The following is an 18,486-nucleotide window of genomic DNA, read 5'->3' as shown; positions in this document are numbered from 1 at the left end:
CCCCGTGTGACCCAGTGTGGTGGCATGGTGCAGAGGTCCTTACCCTGTGTGACCCAGTGTGGTGGCATGGTGCAGAGGTCCTTACCCTGTGTGACCCAGTGTGGTGGCATGGTGCAGAGGTCCTTACCCTGTGTGACCCAGTGTGGTGGCATGGTGCAGAGGTCCTTACCCTGTGTGACCCAGTGTGGTGGCATGGTGCAGAGGTCCTCTCGCGTTGCTGTCAGCCTGGTTGACGTTGGCACCGTTCTGTAGCAGGAACTCGCAGGCTGCCAAAGCATTCTGGTTGGTTGGGGGCGGGGCGCACAGCGATTTACAATTTAGGCATTTAGCAGACTTTTAATCCATAGCGATTTACAGTAAGCAAGAGCAAAAACATGGTAATACATCAAATACATAAAAATAGTCATCATGAATCATACATAAGCTATAAGAATTAAGAACGTAACAGTGGAATCTATATAATGAAACTATGCGTATACACTAGAGTGCTATGCTATGTCTACATAAAATGCTATCTAAGTTATATAAGTTGAGCATATGCCTGTAAGGTCATCGAGGCTAGGGCAAGTGCTACGGGCTAAAAGAGTCTGAAGAAGTGGGTTTTCAGGTTTGGGAGTGAGTCTAAAGTCTACAGAGAGAGAGAGAGAGAGAGAGAGAGATAGATGATAGCATCACTGCTCTACATCACTGCAAAATGATGTAAAATCACTAAAAGTCTAGTTCCTATTATAATCTTTCCAAAACACAGAGGCATCAATGCATTTATTTTCTATTAAACAACACTGAACATTAGATTAGATAGACACCACATTACAAAGACAGACACATACTGTACATACATACATAGTAAAAGCTTCACACACACACACACACACACACACACACACACACACACACACACACACACACACACACACACACACACACACACACACACACACACACACACACACACACACACACACACACACACACACACACACACACACACACACACACACACACACACACACACTCCCTCCATTCCTCACACACAGGAGTGATAAAGGCCAGGATGTAGTCAAGTGTGGAATGAATGAATGTGCTACAAGATATCTTATCTGTTCTCTCTCTCTCTCCCCCTCTCCCAAACCAAATTCCTAACATGTTTACATGTCATGGCAATAAAGGCTTCTGATTCTGAAACACGGTGAAATAGCACGGAATTGCTATTCCGTACATACACGCCTAGAAAACACCAAAATCCATACATATGACACTGAAATCCTCCCCATATAGGGGCTCCGTCTCTACCGAACTTGAGCCACGGGAGACACCACCGGGAGTTGCCGTGTCGAGCGTTGCGAAGTTCGGTAGAGCCGACTCAGCCCCGTCTGAGTATATGTAACCTGATATGGCATGTATGTATGTACGGAATTGCAATTTCCGTGCTATTTTGCCGTATTTCTGTGAGATGGGGTTGCTCTCTATCTCCCTCTCCAAAGCCTCACCGCTGACACTGCTTGTATGAGTGGCGTGCTGGACTCTTCGTACACGTTGACCCAGTTGACGTTGGCTCCGTGGGCCAGGGCGTCGGCCATGAAGGGGAAGTTCTGCAGGGCCACCGACCGGTACAACAGCGCCCCCGGGTGGAGACCACTGAGGTCCTCGTCGCTGTCCTCCTCTGGGGGGAAAGGGGAGTCAGGGGACATGGACAGAGTCTGTTCATTAGCTAAAACTGCGTTTTTGTGAAGCACAACCTGCGGTTCTTGACATCACCCATGTTCTCGCATAGCAAAGGTAAAACATACCTGTCAACATTAGGCTGTGACAAAGAGGGAGAGTTTCTGGGGTATCTGCAAATGGTCATAATGCCCCTGCCAGGCCGCCACATGACCCTACACCAGTGGTGGAAGAATTACTATGATCTTTTTCTTAAGTAAAAGAAGAAGTACCACAGTGTAGAAATGCTATATAACTGCAGACATCTATTTTTTCATCCAAATGTGTGCCTCTCAGGGGTGGCCCGTCAGGGGGAGCTGGGGGTGCGGCCGTTCCCCAGCTTGGGACTCCAGGGGCCCCCTAGGGGGCTCGGGACTCCGGGGTGCCCGGCCTTCCAGCTGCAGCTACGAGAAGCAGGCAGGAGGCCCATTCAAAGCATTATCTCTGGGTGCTACAAATGTCTACCAACGTCCTGTAGGTAGAGAATAAAACTAGTGTTGACTAATCATTACAAGTGACTCTTATTTTGAAGAGGAAGAGGACGTCCATTTCAGTTGTAGTCAAGCTGCCATGACAAGTTGTTTTGATTCCGGCAAGCGCTATAGCTACAACTACAAGTGGTAAACAGGTACCCACGTGGATTAAACACAAGCTTTAAGCCAAAGTTCATATATTTACTATATGAAAACCATGCATATCTGTGACTTAAACAATGTACACACTTTGGAAGTACGTTAAAGATGGAACCTCTGCGGCATTAGGTGAGTAGAGTCAACAGGTAAGCTACAGTACAGTACTGTCACTGCCTGCAACAATGTTAAGTTGACTTAGCCTGCTTTTATCATGCCCTTAAATAGTGCTTATACTTGCAAGTGTTTGTCCGCTGTGCACTGAGGTGTTGAACTCTTAACTGGTTTGAATTTGTGTGATAAAAAAATGGCCAAGGCTTGTAAGACCCGCAGTTGCCAATGTGCCTCTGTGTGTACCTGTGTGCACAGTGGCATGTGTGCATTGCATCTCACCTATGTGAATGCCTGTATTGTTCTTTTGGACAAGGTCACTGCTGCTTAGCCCTAAGGACAGAGAGAGAGAGAGGGAGAGAGAGAGAGAGAGAGAGAGAGAGAAATAGAGAAAGAGAGTCATGTGGTGTTCCTCTGGCGATTGTTTGTCCTGCTGTGCTGCGCACACTGTCTCACACACACACACACACACACACACACACACACACACACACACACACACACACACACACACACACACACACACACACATACACACACACACACCCACACACACCCCTAGGTTTAGGGATGGTGTGTACAGTATGTGTTTTGTAGTGATGTCAGCAGGAGGGAGTGAGTGGTGAATAACAAATTAACAAACCATACAGGTTTTACGGTGCCATAGTGTGTGTTACACACTAGCACACAGTGTACATCTGCCTTGTCTCTGGCTTTACATGCACACGTCAGGCTTCAGTGAGTGGTTCTCAAACGTTTTCGTGTCAAGGAGCCCCAAATTATGCCAAATATATTTGGCCAGTGACAGCCATCTGAAGATATATTTATTATATTATGCCACGGACCCCCAAACACAGAAATAGCAGATACAAGCTCACAAGGTGTCACATTCACGACACGTTGTGAGCTTGTAGATTGGCCATTTTCAACTTTGAGAACCACAGCCTTTGACCATGCTGGTACAGTACCTGTGAGAAGGGGCAGGGTGGCACTGCTGTTGGGCTTGGGTTTGAGTGCCGGTCGAGGCGCGTTGCGGTTCTGCGTGGAGGCCCGGCTCCTTTGGGCACTGGAACGTCGCAGTGCAGAGCTCCGTCCTGCCTCTGGGAGCTTCTGGATGAACTTCTTCTCCACGTACTTGGAGCGGATCCATGATTCCTTGTCACCTCTGAGAGATGGAGAGAGAGAGCACAAGAGGGTGGGGGGGGGTATTGCTTTGCTTACTAGTATTGCTTATTAGTATTGCTTACTCACGTTATGCTACACCAGTGGTTTTCAACCCCTTTCATATCAAGTCTCACTATTTATTCTGCATTTGAGCCACATACCACCATTTCAGGACATTTAGCCTCTCAGACCCAAGACTTCGATATTTTGTTGTCGTTTGGATAAGATTTTGTCCACAAATTCCATGTTGTATTGATGTTGGTGGAAAAGCAGATGTAGTCCGCACAATGTTTAGCAGCTCCCAATGCAATTTTATTTAGTTAAGGATGACTTGATGATTTGTCATCCTTAACTAAATAAAATTGCATCTTCAGCACCTGCAAGTTTTTTTTTTAGATGTGCGCACATTCTTTTGGATTCTATTTGTATTGATGTTGGTACCATAGGAGAGACAAGCAAATATTGATCAAAATATCAAATTTTCTCTTTAATTGTGTAGACTTTAAGCAGATTCAATTCAGAATTCATTTCACGCTCTCAAGAGTTAAAGATCTATAATTTGGTTACCAACTCTCCATCATTTAGCTGGAGACCACCTGGAGCCCACCCACTGAAGGACCACTGGTGGTCCCCGGACCACTGGGTGAAAACCACTGTGCTACACTCATGAAACCTAATATCACCACAACAGCATGCAACACGATGACAGCCCAGGGGGTACCGTAAAAACTAAAACAAACCGAGCTGGAGTTTCTGAGAACCTTTCTAGATTATCTGGTTTCAGATTGTTGTTTCCACAACGTTTGCAATGAACAGCTGAGTGAAAAGAATGCTAACACACACACACACACACACACACACACACACACACACACAGTTTGCATGGCAAATAGGTAATTTTCTTTCCACAGCCTACCGGTATACACTGCAACATTCTGTTTTACTGTAATTCATTAATAGTAAATGTCAATGTTTTGAGAATGAAAACGACGTACAAGCCAAATAAAACGAAGGCAGAGTGAGGCCTGCCTGGACAAAGTCCTGGCGAGAATCTTTCAAACATGCAATACTTTGAGTTTACATAGAGGCTCTTTAAACAGCCATGTGCTCTGAAAACCCAAAGTTATTCCACACGGAACTGATAACACATGACATTTGACATAACAGACAAGAATGAAGACTAATGCTGTAGAAAGCATGCATCATGCTTCCGGAGGGCACTTTTTATTACGACACCAACCAGCATTATATACCTGCAGTACTTCCTGTCTTCTGCGTAGCGGAGCGGAGAGAAGAAAAGAGGAAGTCACCAAACAGGGCCAGAGAAAATTAATAGACCAGCGATTCTATGACGGTGGACATACATAACTGAAGTGTTTGTATGTAGGCCAGAATGTCAGCGTAAACACAACCCACATGCAGAAATAAATCTGCATGTAATGTAATGTAATGTTCAGTTTGTAACAGCAGGAGGGGATGATGGGTCTAGTTTTGTACAAGGTGTTACTAAATTAGCATTTGATACTACTGACAGTCTCAAGTTCTTGTTGTGATGATGTGTAGTAATAGCACATACGTCATGAATGAAGTATCTATCCACTCTATTGGCCTGAATATATGTTTTTTTTATATCCTAAAAAACGGGGTCGTATTATAATCGGGGACTAGACTATTTGCCATTGAATGTTCTTTTTCCGTTGTGAGCTTGTAGATCGGCTATTTTCACTATTAAAGAAAAAAACTACAGGAACCGATTTGGACATACAAGGTTTCCACCCGACAGCAACGACTTTGTTTATACCTGGGACTGGAAGGGTGTGGCTTCTTAATGGTCATCTCATCAATACGTGCCTCATAGATCCTGTTGATGGCTGTGTTTCCTAGCTCACACATCAACTGCAGAGGGTAAAGCAACAGCAGAATCAACGTTTAGCTGACAATACAAACCATGGGTTGTTTTTTAAACTCACATTACATAATAATATTTTTTTCTTTCAGTGGTTGATTAGTAAGCAAGTGTAAAAATCTACTGTAAATAGAAATAATGTTTAATAGGCTTAATGACCTTGATCAGCTCTGGCTCCCAGGAGTCTAGTGTGAGAGAGCGTACTTTGGAGAAGTGAACCCCCAAGCTCCTGATAGAAAGGGAGACATTCAGTACAAGAAGGTCATTTGACAACAATAAAAAATAATCACATAATATTATAGTGGATAGAAGAGTGTGTCTAGCTGTTTTTTTTATATGCACTTCCAAAGGTGTTGTCAGTGAGTGAACACGCATGCGTGCGCGAGCGCGTGCGTGTGTGTGTGTGTGTGTGTGTGTGTGCACGCATTTAACCACTTAAACTTGTATTTGTGTTGTATTGACCTGAGTCCCCAGGGCTCTATACTGGGCTCCCTTCTTTTTTTTCCTCTACACTAAATATCTTAGCCTGAAATAGCGATCTACAAACTCACAATACGTCACACACTGCGACATGTTTCCGAGAACAGGGAGGGACGCTAGTGTTCATGCATTTGACACCCACACACACACACACACCTGTGTATGCCGGAGCAGACGATGCAGAGCGTGATGCCCAGGTTAATGGAGGCCCAGTCCGGGCTGGGCTCTCCACAGTCGCAGCACTGCCCGTTGCCCGCTACGGCCTGGACCTCCTCCAGAGCCCCGCGGCCTGTGGTCTCCTGCTCCCCCGGGCCCACAACGCCACCTCCTCCTCCCATCATGCCAGCAGACATGGAGCTGCAGCGTTGCCTCTGAAACACACACACACACACACACGCACATGCATGCACAAACACGCATGCATGCACGGACACACGCATGCAGATACACAAACAGAATACACACAACTGATTGAATGCCAAAGCCATCTTCCTGCATAGCTCTACTTCCACTGATATATATATATATACACAGTATATATAATACACAGAATTGTGTGTGTGTGTGTGTTCTCACAGGGCTGTGTGGGTCTTCCCTGCGTTCCTGAAAGGCTGAGGCAATGCTGGTCTGCACAGCACTCATCCAGGCCTGTTGCTGCCTCTCTGAATCTGCCTGCAACTGAAAGCTCCTACACACACACACGCACGCACGCACGTGCACACACACACACAGACACACACACACACACACACACACAGGCATGCTCAGAACTTGTGATGCATTCCAGAAATCCACATCTACAAAATGAATAATGTAAAGCTGCACATCAATCTAATTTATAGACTCGTCTCGAGGTGTGGATTACGAGTTTCAGTCAATACAACGACAAAAAATGCATATAGCTGGCACTATATGGTGCATTCTGAGTCATGTGCATCCACACACGCACACACGCGCACACACACAAGCGCACTCACTTGGAGGGAGAGACCACTTCAAAGCAGAATCGCCTCTCGTTCTCACTGCTGTGCTTGACAGTGGAGAGACGCAGGTCCTCCATTACCACTGTGGGCGGGTCCTGCGCACAGGGGAACACGCATGTCAAACTTTGTGCACATGTGCACGCACGTTTGCCTACATCTGACTTTTCTTTCCTCCTCTTCTGTCTGATCTATTTGAGCTTTCTGAACCCTCTGGTGAACCCTGATTGGATTGGCCCATTGAACGGGCAGATGTGAAGAAAATGGAACGCTTTAAATTTACCTTGAATTTCTTCTGATAGACCAGCTGATTTTTCTGGATTGAGAACCATCGCCTAAGGCAGCGAGAGCATAAAAAAGAATACGAACATTTTATAATTCAGTTTTGAGAGAGGTTCATTGTTCCTCCAAGAGTCAATGAGACTAGAGGAAATTATGAGAGCTCTGGGTGATAAAGAAATATAGTCAACAGCTGCCATGCGAATATGGTCAATAACCATCATGCAGCTTGAGAGATCATACTAGTGACAGCTTCATTATCACAATGCATTTGAAAGGATTAATTCCCCCAAAACCATTATATATAAACATATATATATATATATATATATATATATATATATATATATATAGTTTTGCTGTTGGCTTAAAAAGGTGTTTTCATATTTGGGATTCTTCTGTTACTGTAAAGGAATATTATACAAATTAGTATTCTTGTTGTATTCAAGCCATCGTGTGGTGAGGAAATGTTCTTTTTGTTAAACTACTCGTTTAATAGGAGAGATTTAGGTTTACAGCACCTGCTCCAGGTCTTGAAGGCATTACTTGCTCTCTTGTACAGGTAGCCCTCCATAGCTATTCCATTAACTGCGTCAGCACTGAAATCCATCACGGAGCCGTCATGGCACATATCCTACCAGCAAGGCAAAATCACCGACAGGTCATGTCGCTCAGTGGAGACAGGACTGTGATTGTTCTTCAGTCGCATATCTTGCACTTTTTTCTATTTTCTAGGAGTCCTACTGTATGTGAATGTCAATGTACACAGCAAAATCTCCACCCTGGGTCAGTTTTTACACTTTTCTACACACAGATTTCACTATGTTGTTATTGCAGATAAACGGAAGAGGTGTTCACCTTTTTCTTGATGGCAGAATGTCTTTGTTCCATGTCCCTCTTGTCCCTGGCAGAGTTTAGAACCAGCTGAGTGTGCTGAGACAGACAGACAGACAGATCATTTGGGCACTGATCACAGCATCATGATAGCTGGCACCATCCATGGTGCATTGAACGTTCTCAATACCTGCCACGTTCTCAGTTGCTTTGTTATACATATACATTCCCTTATGGACAGTTTTCCTACATGACTGAGAACTTTTATAGGGTAAAGGCTTAGTTAAAAACAAGGTTTGTTATTGATGTTTTTTCCCCCCAATATGGCAAGTGATTTGGGTTAGTGTGGAGGTAGCCTCGCTAGCCAGTCTAGTGTGGAGGTGAAGGAATGGAGGGTGGATAGTGGATACAGGCTCTCAATATTTTAATCCCAAATATCCTGAGTCACCATGGAAACCAAATTTAAGAGGCTTGCATGGAAGCATACAAGCGTGCCTGTCTGGGAATACGGAATTTCATTTTTCCTGTCTATCTAGTAAGTATAGAGGTAAGTATCTAGTGTGTATTACCATGTGTTTTGGTCTTGCTTACTGTAAATCGCTCTGGATTAAGAGCGTCTGCTAAATGCCTAAATTGTAAAATTGCAAATTGTAACTGTATTGACACACCGGATTTCCATAAAGAGAGATACACTGAGGAGGTTTGCAGGGGTGGGGGTGGGATGGGGCAGAGAGAGACAAAGACCAACAGAGAGAGAGAGACCAAGTTTTGAGGTAGAGTTTATCATTACAGGCGACTCTCTGCAGGAAACAGGAATCAGGAAGTGTCAAACCTCTCCCTGCTTCCTGTGCTGAATGGTGGAACGTCAGTCTCGTACACTACCTTCATGTAGTGCCTTGCCTTTTCAAATGAATGATGATTTAGGCTGTTCCAGGGGCCCCCAGAAATTATTCAAAGATTTCCAAAATAAATCGATATTTTCTAAAATGTCACAAATGCTTTCCCAGTTTTAATAGGTTAAGAGATCATCACATTAATCACATATATTTACATAACATTTTGAAACGAGCACTGGTCAAAAAGGCATTATGAAAATGTGTTGTCAGAGCAACTTCATAAAAGTAATACTAACAATGACAGAATGTCGTCAACATGTATTATTGTATTACTCAAGTAAAGGGCAGTTTAATTGTAAGTTAAACCCTTAGATGACTAGCAAATAGTGCAATGTACAAGCTGACAATGCATCACATTGCGACACATGAGCTTGTAGATTTTTGTTGAACGTTTGCCCTCCGAATAGGGGCACTTGGGTAAGGTTCATGTGGAAAAAACAAACACACATGAAACAGTATAGCCACATTCATCTCTCTCACTTTCAGTCACTCTCTGTCTCTCTGCTTCGCTGTCTGTTTAACTTCTGCTTAAAGTAGGGATGTGGTTTGCTCTGGCCAGTGAAAGGTTTTGTTCCTGTGTGAATTAAATCGGCTGTAATACTGAATCAACGGCTATAATGCAATATTAATATAGTGTGTGTTTTTCACACTAACCAGGTGGAGGTCCATGTTAAACTCTCTCCCTCACTCTCATGCAGTCACACACGCACACACAGCCATGTGAAATATTTCCTGTTGTTGCAACGACGCTCACTGTTTCCTGTCACAATGACTGTGTGTGTGTGTGATGTCACCCAGTGACTTGTCACGACTCCCCAGTTAACTGCCTGTGTGTGTGTGTGTGCCTCTGAACAGCTGACATGAGTTGATACAGTGGGCCAGGTAGTAGCAGGTTGAGGACCATAGCAAAAGGTACCACCAGCTTTTAGAGGGGCTTTTTGTGATTACTGTTACACACAATCAATCATTTAGCTGGGGAGTGGGGAACCCCTGGAACTCCTTCAAGGACCCCCAGGGGTCCCCGGGCCCCACTTTGTGAACTGCTGACTTACTTCATTAGTGAGCATGTGGCGATAGTCCTCCAGCTCTGACAGAGACTGGTGTCCTTTCTGAAAGAACTGAGCCTGCACCTCCATCAGTGACAGAATCTGGTGGGGGTGGGTGAGGGGGGGGAGGGTGTCATTTTTCAAAGATATCAATATATTGTATACTTGTAATAGTTAAGTCTATATTCATCAGAAGATCTGAGCTCTCCAGTACTCCTCGTTGTGATACGGTCGTCCTATTCTGAGAGTCATCACCAGTAATGCCTGATTCATGCTTGGTTGCGCACCGTGTCGCACACTGAAAGTAGACTATAAACAAGTAAATCTACTATTTACAATTAAGCGCACACTAAGTATAAATCACACTTGACTCCCTCCCTGTCAGTTGTTTTCCAGTTAAGATGAGATGTACAGCCACTGGCTTGTCTCAAGTTATCGGCTTTTATTTATACTTGTTTGACAGGATGTCAGATATTGATATTCTGTTTAAATAAAACATCCAGTAATACCCACAAGGTAAAATGACACATATCTAATTCAAAGGTTAGAGATGCACACCACAATTTTGTCTTCCCTGTGTATTTTTGGTTTCTTCCTGAAAGCCTGCATGTCTTCCCCCCATCTCTCTCCCCATTTCCTGTCAGCCTACTGTCTGTCCCTCCATAAAACATATAAAATAAAATAAAACATTAAAAAAAAGAAAAAGACCCAATCAAAATTATATTATTATTTTATGACATGATATTGTGACATCACAATATCATCCTCTCCCCTAACCCCTCCCCCTTTATCATACAACAACAGCTGTGGGTGCGGCTTCAGTTCAGGTGGATCACCACCCACCTGAAACCCAGGCATACTTAATTAACTGGTGGGTGTGGCCACCACGTAAAAACATCTTAACACATTCTGTAAACCTTTTTGAAAAGAACCTTTCTCCTTGTATAATCATAGTACCTGTTTGATGGCCGTGTTATAGGGGGGGAAATAATCACTGCATAACCTCTTATACGTGATGTCAGAACCAAATAGAGACTGGAGCAGAAGCTTTGTGATATTTCAATGTGAACTCACCGCAAACAAAATGTCTGTCTTCTTCTTGGCTTCAATGACATTGATCTGGAACAAAAGGAGAAAATGCCTTTGAAAAACACAGTGTACAATCTTTCTATAACCAGAAACTAGCTAGCCAGTTTGCCCCTTCCTACAGCACTGAAATGACGCCTGCAGGATATATTATTATCATTCACAGCAGCAGAGAGGAATGTCCCTAATCAGCGGTGCAGACATGCATTTGATACCCGTCACCTCGGTTACATAACTCTCATACCAAATTCAAACCACCACTAGAATTCCGCTTACATTTTGCGAAAGTGCCGTGGTTCCTTGAAGTCTATGGCAGTGGTTTTCAACCTTTTTCCATCATCAAGTCCATTATTTATTCAGCATTAGAGCCATTTGAGCCATTTTGATGAGATTTAACCTCTCAGACCCCAAACTTAGATTATTAGGTTATCTATCGTTGGATACGATTTTGGCCATGCTGTATTCATGTGATACCATAGGAGAGATAACAGGCAAACGTTGATCAAAATAACAATTCTTCTACTGTATATTCTCTAATTGTGTAGACTTCTTGTAAATTAAGTAATGCAGATGTTTAACAATAATGTAACTCTTGAGAGTGTAATGTAACTCTTGACATTTTACGTTTACACTCTCAAGAGTTAAAGATCTATAAGGGTATTGGTTACCAACTCCATCATTTAGCTGGGGACCACTTGGAACCCCCTCAAGGACCCCTGGTGGTCCACGGACCACTGGTTGAAAACCACTGGTCTATGGTGAGGGGTGATTCATTACGACAGAATGCCCAGCCAGCAAAAAAACCTTTTTGAGTGAAGTTTGCAGCGAGACAAAGCAGCAACCAACCAGTCCAGATGCTCGCTGTGGTCTGACCTAGGGGTGAACTCACGCTGGGCGAGTTAGTGTCTATACAGAATTACTGGAATTTGTCAGAAGCACACAAAGGTGGTGTCACAGGTCATTTTTGGACACAGACATTTCGTGGGAAGACACTTAGCTTAAAACCAGTAGCGATAGTGGTTGGTGTGAATTAGGCGTTATTCTGTTTAAACTCTTCACTGACATGTATAGTTGGACATGTTTTAGTGGGCCTCGTGTGTTTGTATCCATCCATGTATCTCGTACACCAGTGGTCCGGGGACCAACAGTGGTCCTTGAGGGGGCTCCAGGTGGTCCCCTTGCTAAATTATGTAAAGTTGGTAACCAAATGGACCCATCTTTAACACTTGAGTGTGTAAAATGAAACCAAGTGGACCCGTAAGGCTACGCTCTCAAGAGTTACAATTTTGATAAACATCTGCATCACTTCATTTACAAGAATGCTACACAACTAGAGCATGTAAATGCGTGTCCTAATGGTACCAACATCAATACAGCCTGGAATTGTGGACAAAATCGTATCCAACGACAACAAAACATTCTTTAGTTTTGGGTCCGAGAGGCTAAATGTCATCAAATGGTGGTCCGTGGCTCAAATGCCCAATAAGTAATGGACTTTGATACAAAAATGGTTGAAAACCACTGTCCTATATTATTGTATATATGCCATGTGTTCACAACAACGAAAAAATAACTAGTTCAACTCACTTATAATCATAGCCCTTGATCAGCATATAGAACATGATGGATCACTGGATACGGTACATAATATAACACTACATTTGTTCATATGTGCTTGGTACTCTATATGACATGGTAACATTACACATTCTCTAAGTCACTGACCTGCAGAACATAGTCCAGCGCCTCGGAGCGGAAGGCCTTGCGCGCGCTGAGCAGAGCGTTGGTGCTGTCCTCCACTTCGTGGGGTTTACAGCGTGGCGCCTGGGCATTCCTCGTCAGACACCCCTCCAGGGTCTCGCTCCTCCTCTCAAACTCCTTACGCACCTCCTTGAAGCGACGGACATCTCTGTAGGTAGGGGGCGAGGAATGGTTCAGAGGTTGTTCAGTTCAGCCAGGAAGAGAAAGAAAGCAAAAGGGAAAGACTGAGGCACAGCAAGGTGAACTTGATTTGGACATAACTTAGTATTCTACATTTAGACTAAGGACTTGACTCGGACATGACTTGGTATTCTATATTTAGACTAAGGACCTGATTTACTTCTAGGCTCAGGACTTGACTTGGTATTCTTCTACATTTAGACTTGCAACTTGACATGATACCTGTAACTGACTTGAATAGTTTGTTTGAAAGGTATATTCTCAACATGTCTCATCCCAAATTGACATTTGGCTTTCTTTCAACACAAAAGAGGGCATGGCAAACTAACAACGCTTAGTCACTGGGTTTGGAATCCATCGTAACTGTGAGTGACAGATGCTACTATTCAATCACAACAAGCCACAGCCACAAATATATTTATTTACTTTACTTCAACAGAAAGTGCTGGCTAAGACAATGAACAGATGTTAGGCTGAGGGCCGATAACTATCTGAGAGACAGATGGACAGAGAGTAGACAGTGGAAGAATTAATAATAATAATAGCCAGTCAACAGAATGTGTGTGGAAAAGACACATTCAAGGGATTTGAACGCAGTTTAAGGTTTTAGCTTGCAGGTTTAGTAACCAAGATTTGCACTCAAACACATTACATAAAGGATTACACTAATCAGACAAAGAAGACAGTTGATCCACTCACTCTTTCACAAAACTCTGCAGCTTCAGTTTGACTGATTTCTGTGTGGCCTCAATCACTTCCTGTGAGTGTGAAAGAGTGAGAGAGAGAGTGAGAGAGAGAGAGAGAGAGAATAAAGAAGGGAATTGAAGCACCAGTAAGAACTAATGCTGACTATTAGGTGAGATGTCATATTTTCACCTGTGTGCTACTGAGAACTACAACTATTTCTCACTGTGCATCATTATAGCCACATTTCTAACTGTGCTGGATAGTGTAGTAAATCAAATGCACAGACAGACTCACCCCCTGAGCTTCCAATATGATGGACATCTTTGTGGAGTATTTTTCTAAGCATTCCTGTAAAATAGAAATATTGATTTGACATCTTGTAGCATTCATCCATTCAAGCCATCTGAACTATTTATAGTATTTTTATAGGTAAAGCAAATCCCCAGCTGGGTTGATACCTGGTCCTGTCCTGAATCAATTTAAACAGTTTGGACTTTTTGGGGGGATGCTTAAAAGAAGACGTGTATAGGCATACATACCGTTACAAACAACCATTTTAAATCTGTTAATGGAAAATAAAATGGGCTCCTTGCAAAGCGTAATATCATATGTGTTACACTGGTCAAATGCAACTAAACAAGAATGGACCCAAGTATTTGGCTGGGCTTTATGTGTTGAATTTGAGGCAATTTGTTATAGAAGGTAGTCAGTGACTATGTGAATTCCAGGGTATGAAATTTACATCTGAACGTTTCTATAGTGGTCCCAGAAATATTCTCGGTAGTGGTCCCAGTAATATTTCTTGTTAAACGGGAATAAATACCACTCGTATACTACTTAATGGTGGTATATACACATATCTCCAATTGATATTGTTGTTTCAGTTGGAGATGAAATTCCCCTCTAGACTGCAAGTCTGGCTAGAGGGCGGGTCAAAGAGTACTAGTGGCCATATGTCACTGATCACATGACCCCCACAACTCGATTCTCCGGTAGGCAACACAGAAGAGTGGGACCTTTTTCGTATTTACACACATCAGCTCTAAGTTGTTTCTCATCCATCTATGTTTTTATGTTTTTATTTTTTATGCTCTAGTTACCATTGTTTTACCGTTTTATCTGCTTGCCTGTGTTTTATTGCTATTTTTATGTTCTGCCCTGTGTATGAAAGGTGCTAATAAAGTGTATTATTATTATTATTACTTATACTGTAATCGGTGTAAGTATGTCGGTACATTCCACCAGCCAATGAGAAACCACTGCTCTCGATGACGTAACTAAAGACTACGTTTCAAAATTGGTATAAGGTCAATAGTATGTATTGGCTGGGTATGTGTCACACACCCACACATCACATAATATTACACAAAACATAACATATCTTGGTAACATATCTTGGTAATTGTTTATTTTGAAAGAAAAGTGATTAATTCATTGCAACTAACTATTGCAATTGTTGCAATAGTTATTGCAAAACTGTATATGCTGACTCCCCTTTTGTTGGATACTGCAGAAATATAATATTTTGCGCTAGCTCAGTCACATATACGGTATTTGTATTTAAACCAGATGCATATGGTGAACACAGGTGATTTGCAAGCTTTGCAAGAAGAGAGCTGTACTGGTGAAGGAATCTCAAACCACCATCTGACACAGACATTAAGTGCATGTCATGTTTCCTCTATTCCAGTAACTGTGTCTGTGCTGCTTGGTGCTACAATATCACAGCATCATGTTCAGTTTGACATAGCAATAGCCTGCACTGCCTGCAGGGAAACAGCTTGTTAATATATTAGTTTTGGGTCTGAGATGCTAAATGTCATCAAATGGTGGTCTGTGGCTTAAATCCAGAATAAACTAGATAAAGTGCCCCTCGGGGCACAGGTCTTCACCAGGGCAGGTCAGGTTGTGGCCTCCTGGTGGCGCTATAAAGGCCAATGTGAAAAGGGTGACATTTCTTCTTACGCCTTGGATGGCAATTGGATGATTTGAGGCATTTTGTTCCAAAAATGTGTTTTATGCGCTATAACAGCCCAATGTGAAAAGGTTGAGATATATTCCTCAGCCTAGTAGGAAAGTCTGTGAAAGATTTCACGAAAATTGCACACTGCATTCATGATTTGAGGCTTTTTGTTCAAAATCCTGCTTTGTAAGCCAATGTTAGCCAATTAGGATGGAATATGAAATATCAAACAGATCCGGCTTGAACACATGACTATAGAGATAGAGTGTAAGGATTTGCGTGATTTTTGGACATAATCTGGAGGAGTAATATCAAAAGATCCTGGGGCAGAGGTGCCCAGAACGTGTGTGCAAAATTTGGCATCGACCGGGTTAATCATTAAAGTCGTCTCAGTCATATTTCGGTAAAGCTGAGTTGCGTTTGTGTCAGTGTCAACTTGGGTGTTTAAAGACACGTGGCTGCCCAGCTGCCGTACATTCCACTCACCCCCATTAAGACGTCCCTGGAGCAATGGTGGCCCAGCTCTCTGAGGCCGCTGACGAAGCTCTTGCTGCTCTGGCAGTACGCCCTTCCAGCCTCCAGCATGGCGTGGCATTGTTTCACCAACTGCACAACACAGTTACACACAGAGTCACAGCTGGAACAAACACCATTTAGTATGGATATTCTGGACAGCAGGAGAGTAGAAAAGTGGTCTCTTACCACTAGTCAATTTTTACACAGGGCCTTATTATTATTATTATTAAGGGCCTTATTTAGACTATCTATATTTTGCAAGTTAAGTAGTGCATCATCTGGGCACAAAGTGAGGCGCACTGTGCAAAGGGGCTGTATTTCTTTAGACTAGTCTAGTATTTAGATTAGTCATGGCATGGGTGTGTTTTGAGTATAACATAAATTAGGCCAATCAGAGTGTAGTCTCCGATTCCCTTGAAGAGTTTGTTGCGCCTTCAGCATAGTGCATTATTTATAGTGAGGACAGATATAGCAAGTTAGAGGAGACACATATTCCGCTGCTGAGGAAAATTGCATTCAAGTATCTATGGGAGCAGCATTAATAATGTGATATAATGATGTCAGGAGAAATAAAAGTCCTGCTCACTGGTCAGAATCAGTTATGTAGCCTAATGTCTACATAACAGACATTTGTGATACCTTGACATATCAACTTAATAATTGTATGCACCTTCTCAGTTAGGTTCTTTTTTAAACTACATTTAAAGTATGACGTTATAGCAGCACCGTTCACCGTGTGCTCTTGGCGTCCCAATTGGATATTGATGATGGACTTACTGAAGCTACAGAGACATAAAGAAATCAATGCCAGGATGCTATTGGATTCACGACATTCCAAAGGGTCAGGTTGGGACAAAACGTTTTGGCTTAAGATCACGAGAGGTATGACCATATTTTATCTCCAATGAAGTGTAGTACTAGGCAGGCTACTCCCCCACCACACCAAAGTTGTTTTTGGCTAATATCAAGGGATATATGGCTAATATGGTCCAGATTTCAACCTCAATGCTGAGTCTCTCCGAAATGTCATCCAAATTGAGAGTTGTATTGAAATCATATGGATTTTGATTGCAATCAGTGTGTACGCTTGTGAACCCAAATACATCTTAATCCCAATAATGTCTAAATAGTAAGGACCTATCTGTGCCGTCATGATAGTTAAAGCCCAGCCCACACCAATTATTCGTAATAGAAGGAGTTGCAACTTGCATCCGCTTGCAACTTCCACCTAAAACTGAACCGACTTGCAACAGGACAATTAAACCCCTGCAATTTCTCTCTGCAACGTACGTATTGCAAATGATTTGTTGTAAATCATTGGTGTGGACTGGACTGGGCTTAAAATGTGCTTACAATCTCTTAAAATAGCATTGCGCAAGACCAGTAGCAGAGCAGTAAACAAAATTAACTGTTTTTAATTTAGTCTACAATAACATGCCCAAAATAGGGACATCAAGTTGAAACGGGTTAAATCTACAGCTGACCACATAATTTTCAAACCATGTTGGAATCCATGTTTCCCTTCAGGTCTGTAGATAAATAGTTTTGGTTCATTAAACTAAGAAGTGGGGTAAACACATTGGGGGAAAGAGTTGTCACTAACATTATACTGCTCAAACAATGTGGTATTTAGGTCACATTCATACCAGAGAGCTTTGCTGCGATTAAAACGAATCCGCAGCAAATAACCGCATTTTACTCCGCCCAAAAACGTGGGTTTCGCTTCGCTTCGAATCGCACTTGACTACGATTCGGTGCAGGTGTGAATGCAATCCGCAGTAAATAAAGGAAATGAAGCAAACATAATGTGGCGGGTGAGGAGCTGAACACAGTTGGAGACGGAGAAGGCATATTTTACGCAGCGCAAAGATGTCCCGTTACTGTGGATAGACGTGGTTGAATAAGGAGACTGAAGCCCTGATCGAAATGAGGACGTGTACATTAATCAATTGCTTAAGAAAACACATAAAAACACTGCAGTGTATTATAGCCTACATAATATTCTGTCTGTCTGTCTGTCTGTCTGTCTGTGCGTGCCGTAAACATGGAGTGCTGTCACTGTGTGGGACTGGGGAGTTATCAGTGCGCTCATGCAGCGCTGTGCCTCCATGCCCAAAAGAACAGTGTGTGGCGGCTGCGTGCGTAGAGAGAGAGAGAGGGGGGGGGGTCCCAGACGGCACGACACATGCACGTTATGAGTGTAATTTTATCACCATAGATTTCACTGTGTAGGCTATAGTTAATGAATGGAACACATTGATAAAGGT

General features: G+C 42.9%; 1 protein-coding gene across 2 annotated transcripts in view; it reads right to left on the bottom strand.

The window, feature by feature from the left end:
- The window catches only part of acap1 (ArfGAP with coiled-coil, ankyrin repeat and PH domains 1), a 28,534-nt gene that overhangs the window by 5,806 nt on the left and 4,242 nt on the right, over positions 1-18,486 (bottom strand). The window contains exons 3-20 of one of the 2 annotated variants that reach the window (XM_083789272.1): positions 16,190-16,309; positions 14,035-14,088; positions 13,753-13,811; positions 12,838-13,021; positions 11,101-11,145; positions 10,033-10,128; positions 8,109-8,183; positions 7,772-7,884; positions 7,255-7,306; positions 6,969-7,069; positions 6,568-6,679; positions 6,148-6,362; positions 5,671-5,740; positions 5,407-5,501; positions 3,410-3,606; positions 2,724-2,774; positions 1,491-1,663; positions 170-279 (exon numbers count right to left, since the gene is read on the bottom strand). In XM_083789272.1, coding sequence (XP_083645398.1) covers positions 170-279; positions 1,491-1,663; positions 2,724-2,774; positions 3,410-3,606; positions 5,407-5,501; positions 5,671-5,740; positions 6,148-6,362; positions 6,568-6,679; positions 6,969-7,069; positions 7,255-7,306; positions 7,772-7,884; positions 8,109-8,183; positions 10,033-10,128; positions 11,101-11,145; positions 12,838-13,021; positions 13,753-13,811; positions 14,035-14,088; positions 16,190-16,309 — 1,922 coding nt within the window. The remainder of the gene's footprint in view (positions 1-169; positions 280-1,490; positions 1,664-2,723; positions 2,775-3,409; positions 3,607-5,406; positions 5,502-5,670; positions 5,741-6,147; positions 6,363-6,567; positions 6,680-6,968; positions 7,070-7,254; positions 7,307-7,771; positions 7,885-8,108; positions 8,184-10,032; positions 10,129-11,100; positions 11,146-12,837; positions 13,022-13,752; positions 13,812-14,034; positions 14,089-16,189; positions 16,310-18,486) is intronic. The other variant, XM_083789273.1, reaches the window with a different exon arrangement.

The sequence above is a fragment of the Protomyctophum parallelum genome (genome assembly GCF_964188405.1).
Source record: "Protomyctophum parallelum genome assembly, chromosome: 18".
In the NCBI taxonomy this organism is placed as follows: Eukaryota; Metazoa; Chordata; class Actinopteri; order Myctophiformes; family Myctophidae; genus Protomyctophum; species Protomyctophum parallelum.
Note: the sequence above shows the minus strand (reverse complement) of the source record. Positions and strands in the feature narration are given on the sequence as shown.